The sequence below is a fragment of the Drosophila nasuta genome, chromosome 3 (genome assembly GCF_023558535.2).
Source record: "Drosophila nasuta strain 15112-1781.00 chromosome 3, ASM2355853v1, whole genome shotgun sequence".
NCBI lineage: Eukaryota > Metazoa > Arthropoda > Insecta > Diptera > Drosophilidae > Drosophila > Drosophila nasuta.
This window is the reverse complement of record NC_083457.1, coordinates 12,879,341-12,897,511: the sequence shown is the minus strand read 5'-3', so window position 1 is coordinate 12,897,511 and position 18,171 is coordinate 12,879,341. Positions and strand designations below refer to the sequence as shown.

The 18,171-nt window shown below is 38.9% G+C and overlaps 5 protein-coding genes across 6 annotated transcripts; 2 read left to right on the top strand and 3 right to left on the bottom strand.

The window, feature by feature from the left end:
- Positions 1-564: 564 nt before the first annotated feature.
- Positions 565-4,742, bottom strand: LOC132793965 (14-3-3 protein zeta). Of its 2 annotated transcripts, none has more exons than XM_060804153.1 (6): positions 4,600-4,742; positions 4,421-4,534; positions 4,166-4,292; positions 2,613-2,736; positions 2,345-2,508; positions 565-1,255 (listed from the first exon to the last, which is right to left on the bottom strand). In XM_060804153.1, exons 1-6 carry the CDS (start codon positions 4,659-4,661, stop codon positions 1,100-1,102), a joined length of 747 nt encoding a protein of 248 aa, XP_060660136.1. In that variant the 5' UTR covers positions 4,662-4,742; the 3' UTR covers positions 565-1,099. The 2 variants fall into 2 exon arrangements, with proteins under 2 accessions (XP_060660136.1, XP_060660137.1); XM_060804154.1 differs by lacking the exon at positions 2,345-2,508 and adding an exon at positions 1,966-2,129.
- LOC132793964 (SAGA-associated factor 29) lies at positions 4,667-13,712 on the bottom strand. The gene is made up of 6 exons (XM_060804151.1): positions 13,593-13,712; positions 13,302-13,535; positions 12,858-13,245; positions 12,523-12,794; positions 10,984-11,385; positions 4,667-4,855 (listed from the first exon to the last, which is right to left on the bottom strand). Exons 1-4 carry the CDS (start codon positions 13,629-13,631, stop codon positions 12,580-12,582), a joined length of 876 nt encoding a protein of 291 aa, XP_060660134.1. The 5' UTR covers positions 13,632-13,712; the 3' UTR covers positions 4,667-4,855; positions 10,984-11,385; positions 12,523-12,579.
- LOC132793966 (mRNA turnover protein 4 homolog) lies at positions 11,475-12,513 on the top strand. Its single transcript, XM_060804155.1, has 3 exons — positions 11,475-11,604; positions 11,673-11,920; positions 11,981-12,513. The coding sequence occupies exons 1-3, from the start codon at positions 11,577-11,579 to the stop codon at positions 12,449-12,451; spliced, it is 747 nt and encodes a 248-aa protein (XP_060660138.1). The 5' UTR covers positions 11,475-11,576; the 3' UTR covers positions 12,452-12,513.
- Positions 13,713-14,002: 290 nt separating the features above from the next.
- LOC132793962 (diphosphomevalonate decarboxylase) lies at positions 14,003-15,470 on the top strand. The gene has a single exon (XM_060804149.1). The coding sequence runs from the start codon at positions 14,080-14,082 to the stop codon at positions 15,250-15,252; it is 1,173 nt and encodes a 390-aa protein (XP_060660132.1). The 5' UTR covers positions 14,003-14,079; the 3' UTR covers positions 15,253-15,470.
- A 546-nt stretch (positions 15,471-16,016) lies between these two features.
- LOC132793963 (transcription factor Jra) lies at positions 16,017-17,978 on the bottom strand. Its single transcript, XM_060804150.1, has 3 exons — positions 17,820-17,978; positions 16,995-17,583; positions 16,017-16,934 (listed from the first exon to the last, which is right to left on the bottom strand). The coding sequence occupies exons 2-3, from the start codon at positions 17,557-17,559 to the stop codon at positions 16,600-16,602; spliced, it is 900 nt and encodes a 299-aa protein (XP_060660133.1). The 5' UTR covers positions 17,560-17,583; positions 17,820-17,978; the 3' UTR covers positions 16,017-16,599.
- Positions 17,979-18,171: the final 193 nt, after the last annotated feature.

The following is an 18,171-nucleotide window of genomic DNA, read 5'->3' as shown; positions in this document are numbered from 1 at the left end:
TGTTTCTTTTGGTTCGCTTGGGTTCTGCCCCTTTTGGGACAGATTGTTCTTCTTTGACGACGAAAAATATATAGAGGCATTATTTGTAATTACATATTTGTTTAAACCAATTTAGCCTTTGTTGATTTAATTATTTGATTTTTTTTAAGGAAAGCGACGCAGCGCATTAAACAAAAAATAAAAGACATATTTTGTTGTTGACTGTGTCTTGTGTTCTGTTGTATGTTAATATAAAACAAAATGTAATTATTTATTAAAACATAATTATAATAAATAATATTACTTTTAGGCATAGTGTATAGGGTACGCAGTTGGCGTAAACAGCGGATATGTAAATAACTAAACAAAACAAAATTCACATCTTAGCCATTACACAATGCACTTGTTACTATTCTTAGCCATTTCATCTTAATGCTGTTCTTCATGTAGCTGATACTTTACGTTGATTGATTGTTTGTTTGCTTTTCGATCAATTCACGTATAATTCGTATATAATGAATATTTTGCGAGAGCATTTATTAGTAACAAAGACAACTTGAACGGCATGTGAAGCAAATTAAGACGTTTTCTGTTTTCATTTGTAGACTTTAATTGGCTTTTTCTGTAAGTTGTTCTTTATACATTATTTGCTCGAATACACATATTGATTTCATTAGAAAATGTTTGTTTTTGTTTTTCTTCTTTTTTTTTTGTTTTTCTCTGCCTTTTCTTCAATTGCAATATGCACAAACGCATATTCTTATATACTGTCTAATCAGATTCATTTTCCTCAACTTTGTATAATCATGACAATAGTCCACAAATTCATTTCAAACAACTATCATCACTCATTTACAAACTTAATCAGTATTCTCGGCTGTTTTTTGTTTTTTGTGTTTTTTTTTTCATTATTCATTTGTGTCGCTGCTGATGTTTTGGATGTTGGTTTTGATGTTGCTTTTATTATTACATTACTGCTGCTCTGCTGCCTTGTATTACCTTCGACTTCAAAGAATTGTTTTTATATTTCTTGCTTTTGTTTTGTTTTTGTTTGTTTGTTTTGTTTTGTATTACTGAATAATATTTGCATAGTCAAAAAGGAAACATTTTAGTTGTTTGGTTAGTTGTCACCGCCCTCCTGTGGCTCATCACCATCACCCTGGGTATCTGAGGTCCAAAGAGTCAGGTTATCTCTCAACAGTTGCATGATGAGTGTTGAGTCTTTGTATGAATCCTCATTGAGTGTGTCCAGCTCGGCTATCGCGTCATCGAACGCCTGTGTTCAATACAATAATAATTCGATTAGTAATGCTTTCAAGAATAGAAAAAATAAGATCATAATTCAACAATGCAAAAATGCCGGCAAGGTAAATGCAAGTTCAAGTTCAAGTACTTCATCGAGTGCATAACGAAAGCATTTCAATTCAATTAGAGGAACATTTACAACTGATTTAGTATTAGAGATATTTGTATAGTACCTAGTATTGTGTTGTTTTCATTAAGCAAAAATTGAAAAGCAAAAAAATAATACAAATTAAAAATATAAATACATATTTTATCTGCAAACTCAAACTATATACTTTTGTAACCTTTTGGTTAATGCACTTTCTCTTACAATCATTAAACTTCACCAGCAAGGTACGGACCGCATTGTGGAGTGTTAGCGGGCACAAACACACAGCAGAGACTTAAGCCAGGTCAGTGCATTTTGGCCAACATGCGAATTAAAACAGAGAGCTGCATGTGTGTGTGTTGTATATTTTATATATGTTTATAGTGCATACGGTTCATTGTATGTTGCTCAGAGAGAGAGACTGTGAGTAAACAATGTTTTGTGTATTGTGTTTGTTTAAAAGCAAAGTTGAGGATGTTAGTCAACGTAACAACAACAACAACAACGACAACAACGATAGTTAAATTAATATCAACAAACATAAATGTGTAAGAAAAAAGACTGTAGAAAACGAAACAAAAAAATGACTGAACCTGTTTAGCTAAATGACAAGCCCTCGCTGGTGAATTGATAATTTCGTAATAGAAGACGGAAAAGTTGAGTGCAAGACCTAATCTGATTGGGTGTGTAGGCTGCATTTTAGTTTTTGCAATATCGAATGCCTCTTGATAAGCTTTTTTCGAGTCCTCAACGACGTCTTAAATTATGTACGTTAATAATGGTACCAAAATATAATGAAACAAAAAGAAAATAAACAACCATAGTTTACAATTAGTTCATGGAATAATATATAAAAACTCGATGCTTAAATACGTTTATGATAGATAAAATGAATTGAAATGATTTCCTTCTTTTCTTTAGTCGCACACTTTGCTTGCCAGACATTTTGCCAAAATGAATTGGGGTATTAACCTGTTTAGCCAATTGGCAAGCCTTGTCTGGAGAATTCAAAATCTCATAATAGAAGACTGAGAAGTTAAGTGCAAGACCCAAGCGGATGGGATGTGTTGGCTGCATTTTACCCTTGCTAATGTCAAATGCATCCTGGTAAGCGGTTTGGGAATCGTCAACAACGGCTGCGTTTTTGTTTAATAATAAAAGTTTACAATTTGTTCATGTACTTAGAGAATAGGAATATTATTTTTGAATAATAATCGTCGGTGGCATCGACGATACTTACTGTTGCGTGCGTCTCCTGTGGCGACCTCAGCTAAATACCTGTAATAATCTCCCTTCATCTTCAGATAGAAAACCTTGCTTTCTGGATTGCTGGCTTTTGGAATAAGATATTTGTCCAGAAGTCCCTGTAAGTAGAAGCAAACAAGGAAGAGAGAGAGCATATTAATATAAGCACACATTTATAATTGAGTTTCGCAAATGCAGCTGTAACAACATTGTATCAGAGTAGCTTATTGTATCTCAGCCTAACACACACACACACACAATGCGTAAACATATAAATAAACATTCCTAATTGCTGGCGCGGACAATAAGCTGCTATTAATCCCATTTGATGCCATACTTTACATTACTCGAAGTCGATACAGCTATAAAAATAAAGCGAGCGAGCTGTCCGGGCTGTCTGTATGTATGCCAATTTTACAGTTGACTGCAACACTTCAAAGTCTTATCGATTTTCTGTCCCCAAAGAAAACGAAAGCTAACGACAGCCCCCCAACAAACCTGAGCGGACCGGACGGATGGATGAGATGGGGAGGGAGGTGGTTGTGGGGGGGCATAAACCCAACACAAACACACAGACATACATACATACACACAGTGTACAATGTACTTTGATTTATTTTTAAACTTTGTGGCTCTGAAATGTTGTATCTAAAACGTATTTCACTTTATAGGTCAACACTCTTCTGCCCACTGCCCACAGTCTGTGTCCCCGCTTTGGAAAATATATAAATTGCTGTGACCGCTTTGGCAAAAAACAAAAAAAAGCAAACACTGAAGAAAAACAAAAGAAAAACTGTAATTAAATTGACATTAATCAATCCGTGTGTTGGCCCTTTGTTGGCTGTTGCTATCTGCGATTTGGTAAGACATATACATACATAATATATCTTGCTACACGAGAGCATACAAGTATGTGTGCGTTTGTGGGGTGTGTCTTACTGTATAGGACGTGCAACGCCGCAGGCATACAGCAGCAGCAACATGTCTGGAAAATTTCTATTTAAAAAATAGATTTATTGATTCTAATAGAATTGGCTGCACACACATCGCATAAAGAGCGGAGGAAAAGAAAAGTATTGGACACTTCGATGGGTTTTTGGGATGATGATGATGCTGATGAGGCGGCAGAAGATTGTAACTTCAAACTAGCGCTCAAGTGTGGCAAGGTAATTGGTTTAAACACAGCTGTATATGATACCATTTATATTTATACATAAAACAGGATGCTTTTGTGCTCCACACACCACAACGCAATACGAAACAGGACTTGCGCAGTAGCGAACAGCTGCCACAGTTGGGTAGTCAGTCAGTCAGTCAGTCAGTCAGGAGGGAACCCATCATAATTTGCTTATTAGACAGCGCTGCGCTAACCATGTTCATGTTCATGGTCATGGGCATGCGACATGAGATAGCAGATACGATAGACAGATAGATAGATAGATAGATAGATAGGTGGTAATAGAGTAGCTATATATGTATATACGGTATGTGTGTGTAATAACAATTGTGTTGTACTATTTTATATGTTTCTGTCTATATTATACGTACCAGAACTTCATAGCAAATTTCTCTAAGCTCCTTCTCCACACGCTCTCTGTACTCGCGGGCGAGCTGTTGTTTTCTGGCGGATGCTTCGGTTTTCTGCTCGATGGAGGAAATGACGCGCCACGATGACCTGTTGGTTGAATTTGATTTGGTTTTGGGTTGTTAATTAATTTCATTTAGGTGTGGTTGTGGTTGTTAACATCAATTTGTTATCTACACGAACCAACATATATATTATATGTATTTAGCGACTCTTACCTGCGCGCTCCAACCACATTTTTGTAGGCAACGGAGAGCAGATTTCTTTCTTCATTTGACAGCTCGACGCCCGTCTCTGTGACTGATTTCATGGCCTGGGCCATGTCATCGTAACTATAAATACGAAAGTGATTTATTCAAATATATTTACAAATATATATTTATTTATATATATTTACCGCTCTGACTGCTCGGCCAATTTTGCCTTCTGGACTAATTCTTCCTTATCGACTGTCGACATGTTGCTGTTTGTTGTTGTTTTAGTTACTTGACCAAACTAAGAATAATTTGTAAATGTGTCTGTGTTTCGTGTTTGTGTTTTAGTTGCACACACGCACGATTCTCTGTTGCAGTTACAGATAGACAGCAGAAAAATTAATTAAAGTAAGAGGAATCCACAGCTCAAAGCGTCGCGCACAGTATGTGACTGGTTATCTGCAAAAATTAAATACAACAACAAAACACAAATTCGATTAATTCAAATATAATTGATTGTCACTCTTCGCGCTCAATGTGTGTATAATGGAATTTCCCACGCTAACTATATAATTTATTAGCCGCAAGTTCAAACACACATATTGGCAATGCGGCGACGATTATTAATAGTTTGTGCTCATAATATATATTCTCCTATTCCAGAAACATCTTTCGCACTGTGAGAGAGGAACAAACCATTCACAGCCCACTCTCAATTATTCGAAGATTAATTCATTTGCGAGATTCTCTCGCCAAGTTTTAGTTTTAGTGTAACACGTTTCACTAACACAATCAAACACACACACAGCAAACACACACACAAACACACTCACACACAATGCTGTGGAAAGGCGGAAACCCGAAAAATGAAATTTGTTTGCCGCTTGAGTGTTGCGCTTTCAACCAGGCCCGAAACTCGACTAAAAGAGAACTTGGCTTTCGCTGTGGCTGAAAGGCTGCCTCGGAATCGACTCGACGATGAGCTGCCGCTGCCACTGCTGCTGCTGAGGCAACGACGCGTCGTGGTGCGGCAAGGGAAAGGAAAGGAAGTCAGAGGCGGTGTGGATGGATAGCAGCTGCGCGTTGCAAGCTTTTGCTGATACTTATTTCAGATATGCTGCTGCTACTGCTGCTCTTGTTGCCCCCCACCACTCCCCATCATATACATATCAGACACAAAAAAAGAAAAAGCAAAAAAAGGAAAGAGGAAAGAATATGTCTTAACAAGTTGTGCTCATCATCAACATGTGTTGTACATGCGTACACACTTTTGAAGGATCTAAATTCGTATATATGTATCAACACATATTAAACTTTGAATCTTTGTGTGGCAATTAGCATCCATTGAAGGTCCATGACTCATCATCATCGCCATCATCATCATCGCCATCACATGAGTGTGATGCACTCGATTTCAACGCAAGTACTAAACATATTCATACTCGAATTAAATGAAGTGGAAATAACGTAAAACACGTAACTTAAACTCGCAATTCCAAGATTTAATCAATGTTTTATTTATAAACAGTTTGAATGTCAATAAACAGTTGTGCCCCCCTCCCAAAACAAAACAGCTGTGAGTCACATAAATAAATATTGTATCCGCAATCGTATTGTGTCCATTCACATATTGATAGCAGAGATACTTACATACATACATATATTATGATACAAAGGGTAACCTGTTGCCATTTACCTAGCCGATGAATGCTCAATGAATGCCCCACTTGCCACACAGACACATGTATCTCTTATTGTACTTCTGTATCTGCCACCTGTATCTGCTAGTGGTAACGGGTGTATTCCATAAATATTGATTGATTATTATTTATAAATAAAACACACCAACTAACCAGTGTGGCTGATTGATACATTTTCCATTATCCTCCTTGGGGGGACGGACACATAATCCAACAAACGACAAAATTATTAACCCCCAGAGGAGCTTTCACTGTCATTACTCAAGAGGACATTTTGCTTGCGCCGCGCGATAGCTTTTAGTCTAATGTGCTTTTGACAGCTACATAATACACAGGTGAACGTGACTACCGTGTGTGTGTGTGTGGGTATGAGGAGTATGCTTGGAAGTATGTGTGTTTGCATTGTTGTAGCTTTTAAATTGTTTGCCAATTCCATTACACGTGCCGTCGCATTAGGAAAGACATCGGATCTGATCTTTTTCCCTCCCTCTCCCGGTGCACCACACTCCTCAAACTTCAAGATGCACATTGATACGAAATGAATGTGCACCGGAATGTTCATTTGGAAGAAGAAGACAAAAATACAGGCAGACATAGCAGCGAATGGAATGAAAAAATGAAATAAAACCAACAGCAGCGGCAAAAGCAACAGCAACAACAACAACAACGACAATAAACGCATACATACAGAGAAAAAAAGTTAAAAATAAACTATGAATAAAAATTTAAAACGAAATAAAGAGAGAAATCTGTGGGCTTGTATCTATGCTGGTGTGATAGTATGTGTGCATGTCTGTGTATGTGCGTGTGAGTGCTTGGTCTATGAGCAACGAACCAAGTATGTACGCACATTCATACGTTTGCATGTACATAGATGAATTTACAATGTATTGTGTACAGATGTCAATAGATAAATGCACAATGACCCCAATGCAGCACAAGAGTTGAGTGCTATCGTGGTAAGTGCTGTAAACAATAACTTGGTAAAAAAACAATCAGAATAAATCAAATCGATTATCGCTCATCCTCTTCTTGTTATCTATGTATGTACGCTGAGATTGTGTATTAATACAATCTCACAACAATCGACCGTCAAAGTCTTGAAAACATTGACCCTTTGGCAGCAGACAAGTCTGTATTCAAACATACAATACAGACAACTAACTATATATCGTATATACATATATTTACTATATATCAAATAATGGCGATTTTGGCGTTGCTCGTTTTTAGGTCAATTGACGTGTTTACCGTATAGTTAATAGAAAGAACTTAACAGAGCGGAACGGGCCAAGTATTGTATGTGATTTTTTTTTGTCCCATTTCTGAAAAAACATTCATTTATATGTATGTAAAGCAAAAGATTTACATGTGTATAGGGGAGTGAGAAACGATTAAATAGCCCAAATTGAGACTGACTGGGAGCCAGCCAGCCACTCCCTCCTACATTTGAAAGAGCGGCAATGAAGCGAAATCTATGCGTCATGGACTGCGTCATTTATTTGTGTTGTTGGACATGCCGCACACAATGAGGAAGTAGCGCAAGTTGCTGCAAGAGGCGACTGTATGAATATAAAACTATTTTCGATGTAAAACCTCAGAGACTACATGCACATATCACACGGACACACATACACTTGCATCTGTGTTTAGACAAGTGTGTTACAACTACCATGAAGAAACGCTAATTGTTGGCGAAATGTCATTGCCGTCGGTCAGTGGTACACAGATGGAAGATAACGGCAAATAAAATTCGAAACCGTTTGTAGAACTCTGCGATGACGGCAACTTTGACTACTGGCGAAACGGCGCTAATAAGTATGAGTGTGTGCATGTGTGGAGAATACACCACACCGGGCGGCAAACAGCTAACTCACCACACCGGCCCCATGAGGTCGTCGCGACAGCGGTATTCGCTCGACGCTGCGGCTACATGCGCAGTAGGAACGAACGAACGAAAAAAAAAACGACTATAGAGAAACGCAGATAAGAACAAAATTCCAATACACAATGATTTGACAAATGCGACTCAAAGGACATTTTTACATCAAATGCATGTTGATGTAAAAACAAATTAAAGAAGAAATCAAATTGCATACTTATATGTACTTAAAGATGTACTTTATGGCACGCAAGAAACAAGTGTGTGTCGGTTAGTTGAGGGGGTTGCAAGGGGGGTTAGGCGCGCAACAAAATGTATAAAAATAATCCCAACAGACGATAGAGAGAGTGAGAAGGGGGAGAGCGAGAAAGATGGAGAGCTGGCGACACAAGAGAACGAACTCACACCAGAGGCAACAGCGAGATAGAGTCAAGTGAGTAAGAGCAGTGCGGCATAAAAGAACACGTAACCGCGTGTGTCGCTTACATACATATGTACATGTATGTGTGTGCATGCTCATACATCTATTCAGATATACATACATACATTGGTATATATTGTTACATATATTCCAATGGATGAACGTACATCTGCGTGTGGTGAATTGTGACACAGCAAATCCAATAAAACCAAGTACGTGATGTATGATGTATGCGAGTACTTAATTTTCGCCAGCAATAATATACAAATTATCAGATACATAGGAAAATTGTGTGTGTGCTAGAGGATATATCACTGCTATCTCAATGTACAAGTGCGTAATACATTTAGCACACATACAAGTGTACTTTACATTCATACACTTTATTAGTTCATATGTGTTTTAGCTATTGACGACAACGACGACGACGACGACTACGAACCAAACGCCTAGCGACCAGCAAGCAGCAGAACACACACTTAAAGCACTACAAATTCGCCTTCGCATTAGCCAAGTCAGTTGTTGCCACGGCCGTCAGCGCAATCAAGCGAACGAACGAAAAGCACTGAAAATACGAAGCTGCTAACGAATCTCACACACACACACACACACATATACAAAATTGACCAATACTTATACACTGTTCATATGTATGTATTTTTTGCACAAATTCACAGTTCTCAACATTTTTCGTCTTTTTGCGTAGTATTTTTATCGATCGCTCTCATGGAAGCATGTAGAAAAATTTTCATGCATGCGGCTTTTGCACATGTTTTTCTTTAGTTTTTTCGTTCATTCCAGTAAAATTGAAAATGTCCAATTTGTGTTGTTGCATAAATTAATTATGTACACGTGCATTTGTCACATTTTAGTCACTTAAGGTTTTACAATTTTTTTTATATGGTTATGTATGTACATATGTAGTAGTATGTACATATATTTCGCCCCATATTACTAATGCAAATTGGTTACCTTACATTCGATTCACTCGAAACGACAACGACGACTACCAACGAACGAACGGCGAACGACTAAAATTGACGGCAAATGTGTTGCACACAGTAAGCAAACGCTCTGTATCTGTGTATACGCCTCTTCGTGTATATATGCATGTGTAGGTAGACACACACATACTTAAACAGGCGGCAGCGCTCTTGCCGCTACAGCAGATGAGAGAAAGAGACGCCGAACAAAGAGTAGGAGTAGGTAACAAAAAAGAAAAAGAAGAAAAATGAGTAAATACGTGTCAGCGTTGCCAACCTGGCTTTTGAATAGTGTTGCCAGGTGTGACGCAAGTGAAATGGGTTCGTTAAGTTTTTAAATGCGCACACAGACCTGTTGTTGATGTATGCTAAAGCTAGCTATATAGAGATAGCATATTAGCATAAGTAAATTACAAGGAAAGAGTTCATTAGGCCATTACAATAGCGCAATTACTAATTGTTGTTTGCGAATGATTTAAGCAGGTATGAATTTGTTGGCCATTATTACAAGCTGCACTTAGCATATGACGCATGCCACTGAAATGTTGTGTTGTGGGGAGGAGCTTCGCTGTCGCCGCTGTCAATTGTGCGCAATTGTCGTTTAATTGAGTAATTTGAATGAGACGGACGGAACATTGGCGCTGTGTCGGAATTATACGTACGTAAAGTACGTCAGTCAGTTAAATTTTTGGAATCGAATGTTACAAATTGTATTTGTGTAAGACGACGACGACAACAGTACGTGTCGCTTGAAGCATTTTACCAATCTGTGAGATGTTCAATAATGTTTTGTTAGCAAAATCCAACAGCTCCCAATTAATGGCACTTGGTCTTACGTTAAGCCCTTGAATTGCAACAACTCACGCACTGACAAATCGTACCTGTTGAAACCTTCAAGCTCTTATCTGAGTACACTGATTAAATTTATTTTTTTTAACTTCAGCCGCCTATGACGGTGTCTTATCAGTAATTGTGTGCTCTTGATAAGCACCAGAAAAATTATTGCTTTAATTCTAATGTTGATTCCATTGAATTTACGCAGAGCAGCAAGCAGCAACCGACCAACCAAAGCATATCCGAGTCGAGCCAACAACAACTAAAACTGTGCTCTCAGCGCTTTTTGAATTCTAACTGATTAAAAAATGTTGTTGATGTTGGCAATGCCGTTGTTGGGCTTTACTCGTCGCGTATTCACAAAATTACGTCATCAGCGTCCTACTTGAAGCAAGTAATTTTGTTCTGAAGCGTTTGCATATTACTACTGCTATTCGTTATAATAAAGTTGCACAACAACTCGCTTATCACACGTAGTCTTTTATGAATGTTGCAATATGCATGCTTGCAAATTAATTCACTTAGCGTTGCAGATCGATACATGTGAAAAAATGCGGTCTGAGTTTCGCCGACAACATGGCGCTTCTTTGACAAGTAACAAAAAATTGAGTAATCGAATTGCGACGCGGACGAGTTCATAAATATATTACTCACTGCGCCTTACTAATTAAAATGTTTATGACAAGACACGTCCTGGTTGAGACACTGTGATAATTTAATTATCTTTTGTAACCTTAGATACGTAAAATTACTACGTAAACACACACCTCTGTCGGCTATTGCTGTAGTGAATGGTAGAGCTGGAACTAGAGGTGGATAAACATTCGAGAAGCATCGGTGACACTATCGATGCATCGATGAATATAAACAGTATATAAAATTAAAATTCGGAAAGAGCAACTATTACAAAAATGTTAAAAATATATATGATTTTTTTATTCAACTTTACATTTTAAATTTATAATAATGTAGTCGATAACACATTAGCTTGGCAGGTTTTTAAAATTACACCCAGCGTGCTAATTTTCAAGCGCGTTGGCAGAACGAAACCATCGATAAGTTTAATTTTCATTACTCACTGACTAATTAATTAACGTTATTTTTAATTTATTTAAAGAAGATATTGGCGTTGTCAAGTGTGTTCCAACAAAATTGAATTTTTAGGAAAGCTGAAATAAAAGAAGTATTTACAAATGTGGTACATTTGTAGACAGCAGTAGTTGGTATTTTTATCGATGTAAAATAGTTCGCTTTGAAATATTTCTCGCGGTCACACAGCTTTCATCGTTGCGGTCGCACGTGTTTACTAGTGTGTTTAAATTTCAGATCATCAAGTTAGAAATATATAAAAACTGCTACAATGCCGCGCTCGAAACGTGATAAGAAAGGTATCCAAAAAACTATTAATCAACAATAATAAAGCTCATATATAATTTGTGTTCCCGTATTTTGGTAGTGTCCCTAACGAAGACAGACCGCAAGGGTTTGGCATGGAAACAGCGGATCATCGAAGATATTCGGGTTTGCGTTGAGAAGTATCCCAACATTTTCGTGTTTCAGGTACAGAATATGCGTAATAATCTGCTTAAAGATCTGAGACAGGAGTGGAAACGCAACTCACGTTTCATCTTTGGCAAAAACCGCATAATGCAAATCGGATTGGGTCGCAATAAAGCTGAGGAAGTGGAGACGGGCATTCACAAGGTACAACTTGATAACAACTTCTAAAATCATTAATATTCAATTTCACAATCTTCTAAACAGCTTTCGAAGCGTCTTAGTGGTCAAGTGGGTCTGTTATTTACGGAAAAGTCAAAATCAGAAGTTCTGGAATGGGCCGAAAACTATTGGGCTGTAGAATATGCTCGCAGTGGTTTTAAAGCAACTGAAACTGTTACTTTGCCAGCCGGGCCACTTGAGGAATTCGCTCACTCCATGGAGCCACATTTGCGTTCATTGGGACTGCCCACGAAGCTCGAAAAGGGCATTGTAACCATCTACAGTGATTACACTGTCTGCGAGGAGGGCAAGGTACTGACCCCAGAGCAAGCACGTATCCTGAAATTGATTGGGAAACCTATGGCCAAGTTTCGCCTGACTATGAAGTGCTCGTGGACAAAGGCCGATGGCTTCCAGCTGTATGTTGAGGATGATGTACAGGAGGATACAGCGGAAACCCCAATGGAAGAGGATGAAGATAACGAAGATGATGATGACGAGGACGAGGAGGAATGAATTAATAGCTAATAATTGCAAATAGAAGTTAAGTTTATGAATATGTATATAATTATATATATAGATCTTACAACAATTGGTGAGATGATACTCGAATGTTTTTAATTTTTCCCACTTTTTGTTATCGCTTAAGCCGATGAGAGATTTCCACTGCCGCTGCTGCCACCTTTCTTGGTGGGTCTGTATGCAATGACATATCTTTGGGCTACAGGCAGCGGTTCCGCGTACCCATTTAAATACGACGAGTCCTCAAATAGCACATCATAATCTTCGGTAGCTGTTTGTGGCAGGCGATTCACGATAGCTTTGTAGAAACACGTAGTTTGTGGGTACAAAGCCATCACTAAATAAGATATGGAATGAGAGATTAGCTTGCTTTAAAGTCACGCGCTAGTTGTGTGCTTACCAACTGTATCTTTGGGAAAGAGTGCATGACCATCGGTCTCCGGATTTGCACGCATCAATGGCAGTGGAATAACTTTGCGTTTGCTTAGTACATGGCGATCCTTTTGCTCCTCGTCGATGTCAATAACATCGTATTTGTTCTGACGATGTAGAAACTGCACCACCTCAGCCAAGATCCAGTTCTCCTCCTCATCAATGCCCTTGGCCAAGGCGGCCACATTGTCACCTACTTTGGCTACATAGCTACTCTCAGCTGGAATTGCTCCGCAAAGAGCCGGAGCTCGTTCGCCTGGTTTGCTAACGAATAGCGGCAACGTTTGCGCCGACAGCTGCACCATTTTCATGAGCGCACCACGACGAATGGCTTCTTTATTGCCCGCATTTCTAGCCTGCAAGAAAAAAGTTTAGTTGGAACTCCTCAAATATTTCGCTATCTAAATGTTACTTGAATGCGACGTTCATTCCGTATGTTGCGTATTTCATGGATTTTAGCCAACGCTGCTCTTATCGTTGCTTCCTCCTGTGTGGCCTCCAAGATCTTTGACTGCAGCAGACTCTTCAATTTCGGAGTCGCTATCTGACTTTGCTGTGCTCGCACAATATTTGCAATAGAAGTTTCTGCACGACGCCGTTCACTGTCCACTTTGTGTATGTGTTGTTGTATGTCTTTCAGTCGTTCCTGTAGCACATTGATTAATTCATATTTGTACATTCTCATGTTCGTGATTAAACTAACCTGAATTTGTTGTGCCGCACTTTCTGCAGTTAATGGCATTTTGTTTTTTTTTTTAATTACTTTAAGAAAGATATTTGTTTACGTTCGTATGTTAGCAGATTCTACACTAGTGTGACCACAAGTTTGATTTAACAATATACCGGTAGAAAATAAGTGAATGGTCATACCGTGGATTTCAAAGATTACTTCAATTTTCTGGCAATCCAGTTTCGAAATTTAAATTTATATAATTTATTTTATATATTTATATATACATATACACATTTATTTATTTATTATATTAAATATTTCACGCAATAATACTAACTTATTTGGGTGACCATGTACAAAATACTAAAGCCCATAAACATTGCAGTGTTATATTTTAGTCGACTATCGGGTGTTGTTATCGGGCGAGCAGTGGAATTTGTAGTGAAAGCTGGGGAAAGTGCTTTTTTTTTTTGTTTGGATTGGATGTCTACATTGTTTATACGACTACCAGCGAAGAATGTATTCCGCAACGTGTGAAGCTCCCGTAAATATGGCCCTTGTGAAATACTGGGGCAAAAGAAACGAGGAACTGATACTGCCCATCAATGACTCCATCAGCATGACACTTGACGCAAATGAGATGTCGGCAAAAACAACCGTTGCTGCTTCCGAGAGTTTTAAACAAAATCGCATGTGGCTGAATGGTGAGGTCGTTCCATTTGAGGATAACGCACGTCTCATGCGTTGCCTTGAAGGCGTGCAGCGCTTGGCACTGGCCAACGGCGGTCTCAAATTTCCCCTCTCATGGAAACTACACATTGCATCCTACAACAATTTCCCCACTGCAGCTGGCCTGGCTTCGAGTGCAGCCGGATACGCCTGCTTAGTGTACACGCTGGCACGCCTATACGAGATACCAATGAACGAGCAGCTTACAACGATTGCACGCCAGGGCAGCGGTTCCGCCTGCCGCAGCTTACACGGCGGCTTCGTGCAATGGCATCGAGGAATAGAGGATGATGGCAGCGATTCGATTGCCGAGCAACTGGTGACCGCCGAACATTGGCCCAACATGCACATGCTCATACTGGTAGTGAACGATGCACGCAAGAAGACGGGCTCCACAAAAGGCATGCAAAGTGCCGTGGAGACATCAGCATTAATACAACATCGTGCCACAACGATTGTGCCGCAACGTATCAAAGAACTGAGGACGGCGATTCAAGCGCGAGACTTTAAGACGTTCGCCGAGCTGACGATGAGGGATTCAAATCAATTGCACGCCATTGCGTTGGACACTTATCCGCCTTGTATTTACATGAATGATGTGTCGCATGCGATAGTGAATTTCGTGCATGATTACAACGAATCCGTTGGAGAAGTGAAGGCAGCCTATACCTTCGATGCTGGACCCAACGGATGCCTCTATGTGTTGGCTGAAAATGTGGCGCCTCTCTTGGCAGCCATTCAGGTGGCATTCCCCAACGATGCCCAGCAAAGTGTCGAGTACTTGAAAGGCATTCCAGTGCCACCAATTGAGCTCAAGAAGGTGGCCACAAATGGAATTGCGGAACATGTCAATCCCAAGAATCTGCTGAAATACATCATTCATACCAAGATCGGAGACGGACCAAGACAGCTCAGCGATGAAAAGAGCCTTTTAATCGACGGTTTGCCACTGCCTAAATAACTTTTGTTATCCAGTATTTTTGCGGTCACAAATTGCGAAGGTTTTAGCTAATTTATAGTTCTATAACGGGTTGGGTTGGGAGCCTTCGAATCTTAATTTATTTTACCTTACTTTAAGGTAGCTCAACATTGACACTTTTTTACCTTTGCACCTTCATTGTATTTATTTTGTTGTTAACCCATTTGCAATAAACATTTTTCCTGTACTTTGTTATCTTATGACTTTTGTTATTATAATTTCTGTGGCCTTTTGCCCTCATTTTGCACTCGAAATATATATTTTCTATTTGTTTTGAACATCTATATACATAGGTTTTGTTTTCAATTGTCATGTTTGTTGTGTTCTCTCTTTTGTTTAACAAATGCGGGTTTTATATTTAACTGTCAATCAACTTCGCACTACTGTGCACAACAACTAGAGATGGGAGTCCGTTATCGTGCCTTACAATAGCATTCGTGAGTGTTTCCATCTTGTTCGTGCTTCACATTAAAGGACAAATAATTGCATTTAATGGTAATGGTGACAATAATCTTCATCAGAAGACACCTATTATACTCAAACATATTCCGAATTTTAATAAATTTAAAAGTAGCTTTAGTATTAGTCATTATATTCCAAGAAATAAGATAATATCTATGTCAATTAGGAATTTGACAGCCCTTAGCTTGGAATAACAAATAAAGCGTGTTTAAATTTTCGATAAATATTGTTATTATCTCTTTAAATGGAACTTAAGCTTCTGCCCAGTGAAAAGTATTCTCAGATATGTAGTAAATATATATTTTCTTATAATCAAACACGTAAAGTAATACTTGATCTTAAAACTAGACATATATAAGTACATATATGCATGATGTATGTACACATCTACAACTAAATAAAAAAGCACTTTCCAAAAGCAATTCAAATAACTTTAGCAAATAAAATAAGGCATTGCACATTAGTATATAATCAAAGCTTAAGCAGTAAACGACAATATCTACTTGTGTTTTTGTTTAAACTTTAAAGGCACTCCAAGCCATTCAATGATTGTGTGATTCAGCTTGTGGACTCACTGCAGTCCGTCAGCTGGTCAACGGCCTCAATTACCACATGATTGTTTGGCAGAGCATCCAAATCGAAAGTGCTGGACGTTGCATTCAGCAATAATTCAAGGGAGATTTCCTGCTCCAAGGCAACGGCTGATAGCAACACTTCACCACTTTCCTCGTCCACGGCCGTCTCAATTGCATCTTCAATTTCCTGTTCCTGTTCCAATTGTTCCTCTGTTTCGGCTTCTGTATCATTGTCGTCCGGCAATAAGCTCGACATATACTGTTGCACGCTCTCCTCACTTATAGCCCTATGTTATTTGCTCGAAAGTAGCGCTGAGTTGGGAATCGCTTGAACGGTGCAACCGGCTTCCATATGTTCGATAACCTGTTGCTTCAGCTGGGCCACATGATCTTTCAGACCCTTGACAATGCCCGCCAAATCCGTATTCTCGCCCTTGAGCATTTTGACGCGATCCTCCAGCTTGGAGATGCGCTCCAGCTTGCGCTTGCGGCATTTGGAGGCAGCCACACGATTCCGTTGACGCTTGCGTTCCAGCTTAATCTTCTCCTGGTCGGCCATGTCGATGGGACTCACAGTCGGGGAACCTGCCGAATTCTGTGGCTCATCTTTGATGACAGGAAAGCGATCTATGTGATAGAAGCATATTAATTTCGATACTTTAGAAATGCAAACAAGGTGAAACTTACCCACTGTGTTGTAGATAATTGTGCCACCACTAATGCCATTATTAACAGCTGTCATCGCGTTGCCGGCTGCTGAAGAATTATTTGCAGACGCTGTGTTGGGATTACCCAGATATGCTTGGGTATTCTTGCTGGTATGAAGATTCTGCAATGCATCTTCAAAGCCCTTGCCAAATGCCTCCTGCTCCGAGGTGATTTGACCCACTTTCGATGGGAAAACTGTACCGGGCTGTGGTGTCTGCATCAGATTGCTGGACAACAGAATTTTTTCCAAGTCCGGAGTATTTAAAGTTTTGCCTTGCAAGTCTGGTGAATCAATGTTCAAGTGATCTATGACCCGTTTATTTGTTACTTTATTGAGGTCCAAAAACGCTGGTCGCTTATTCACGATGGCTGTTGATGTTGTTGAACTGCTGTTATTGGGTGTTTGAAATTCCATCGAGTCTTCGGTGCCAAGTGCTTCTGGTTCCGTTTTAGGTACTATCGCAGCGGCGTTAGCACTGTTACTGTTGCTTGAATTATTGGCCGATAAAGCGGCAGCGGTTGCGGCGGAAACGATTGTTTTCATTTTTCCTCTGAATATGACGTCAGACTGCGAAGCGAGAGAGCACAAATAAAATAAATGGGTTGCTGTTGTCGTGATAACTTGTTTTTAGATGATGACTCATAGGTTTTTTCTTTCCTCTCACTCTAACACATAACAACCCAACCGCCCGCACACAAACACAACGACATTGTCACATGCACACTCTTGTGTATATTTTTGTATGCAATACGTGCGTACAGAAGATAACTTCATAGTTATTTATTTATGGCAGGTTTACTTACCTATCCCAAAACACAATTAGAGTGCTGTGAGCTTTGCGAAAATTTTCACGATACAATACACTTTTTATGTGGTTTAAAAGAACGAGAATTTAATTTATATTTTTGATACGGTCAAGTGAATTTGCGTTGTATTTTCGAAGTGAAGAAACATCGATGGCAACATTGAAGTATCGATATGTTTTTTAAAATGGATAAGAAATCGATCTTTTATGGTACACTGATGTTTGATGTCAAATAATAATTTTATTATAAATAGATTTAATTTCAAATAATAAAGAAGTATTTTTTACAAAGAAACTTGAGAAGAACGTGTTTTTCTTGGCTTTTGTTTACAATTGCATATACATACTTC

Coding starts and splice junctions, on each gene's coding strand:
- LOC132793965 (XM_060804153.1), bottom strand. CDS start 4,661: ATGTCGACAGTCGATAAGGAAGAATTAGTCCAGAAGGCAAAATTGGCC. Junction 2,509..2,612: donor CACAGGAGACGCACGCAACA/GTAAGTATCGTC, acceptor ACAAAAACGCAG/CCGTTGTTGACGATTCCCAA. Junction 1,256..2,344: donor CTTGCCAATTGGCTAAACAG/GTTAATACCCCA, acceptor TATTGAACACAG/GCGTTCGATGACGCGATAGC.
- LOC132793966 (XM_060804155.1), top strand. CDS start 11,577: ATGCCGCGCTCGAAACGTGATAAGAAAG. Junction 11,605..11,672: donor CTCGAAACGTGATAAGAAAG/GTATCCAAAAAA, acceptor GTATTTTGGTAG/TGTCCCTAACGAAGACAGAC. Junction 11,921..11,980: donor TGGAGACGGGCATTCACAAG/GTACAACTTGAT, acceptor TCTTCTAAACAG/CTTTCGAAGCGTCTTAGTGG.
- LOC132793964 (XM_060804151.1), bottom strand. CDS start 13,631: ATGCCATTAACTGCAGAAAGTGCGGCACAACAAATTCAG. Junction 13,536..13,592: donor GTGCGGCACAACAAATTCAG/GTTAGTTTAATC, acceptor AATGTGCTACAG/GAACGACTGAAAGACATACA. Junction 13,246..13,301: donor GGAATGAACGTCGCATTCAA/GTAACATTTAGA, acceptor TTTTTCTTGCAG/GCTAGAAATGCGGGCAATAA.
- LOC132793962 (XM_060804149.1), top strand. CDS start 14,080: ATGTATTCCGCAACGTGTGAAGCTCCCGTAAATATGGCCCTTGTGAAA.
- LOC132793963 (XM_060804150.1), bottom strand. CDS start 17,559: ATGAAAACAATCGTTTCCGCCGCAACCGCTGCCGCTTTATCGGCCAAT. Junction 16,935..16,994: donor AATTATCTACAACACAGTGG/GTAAGTTTCACC, acceptor TCTATCACATAG/ATCGCTTTCCTGTCATCAAA.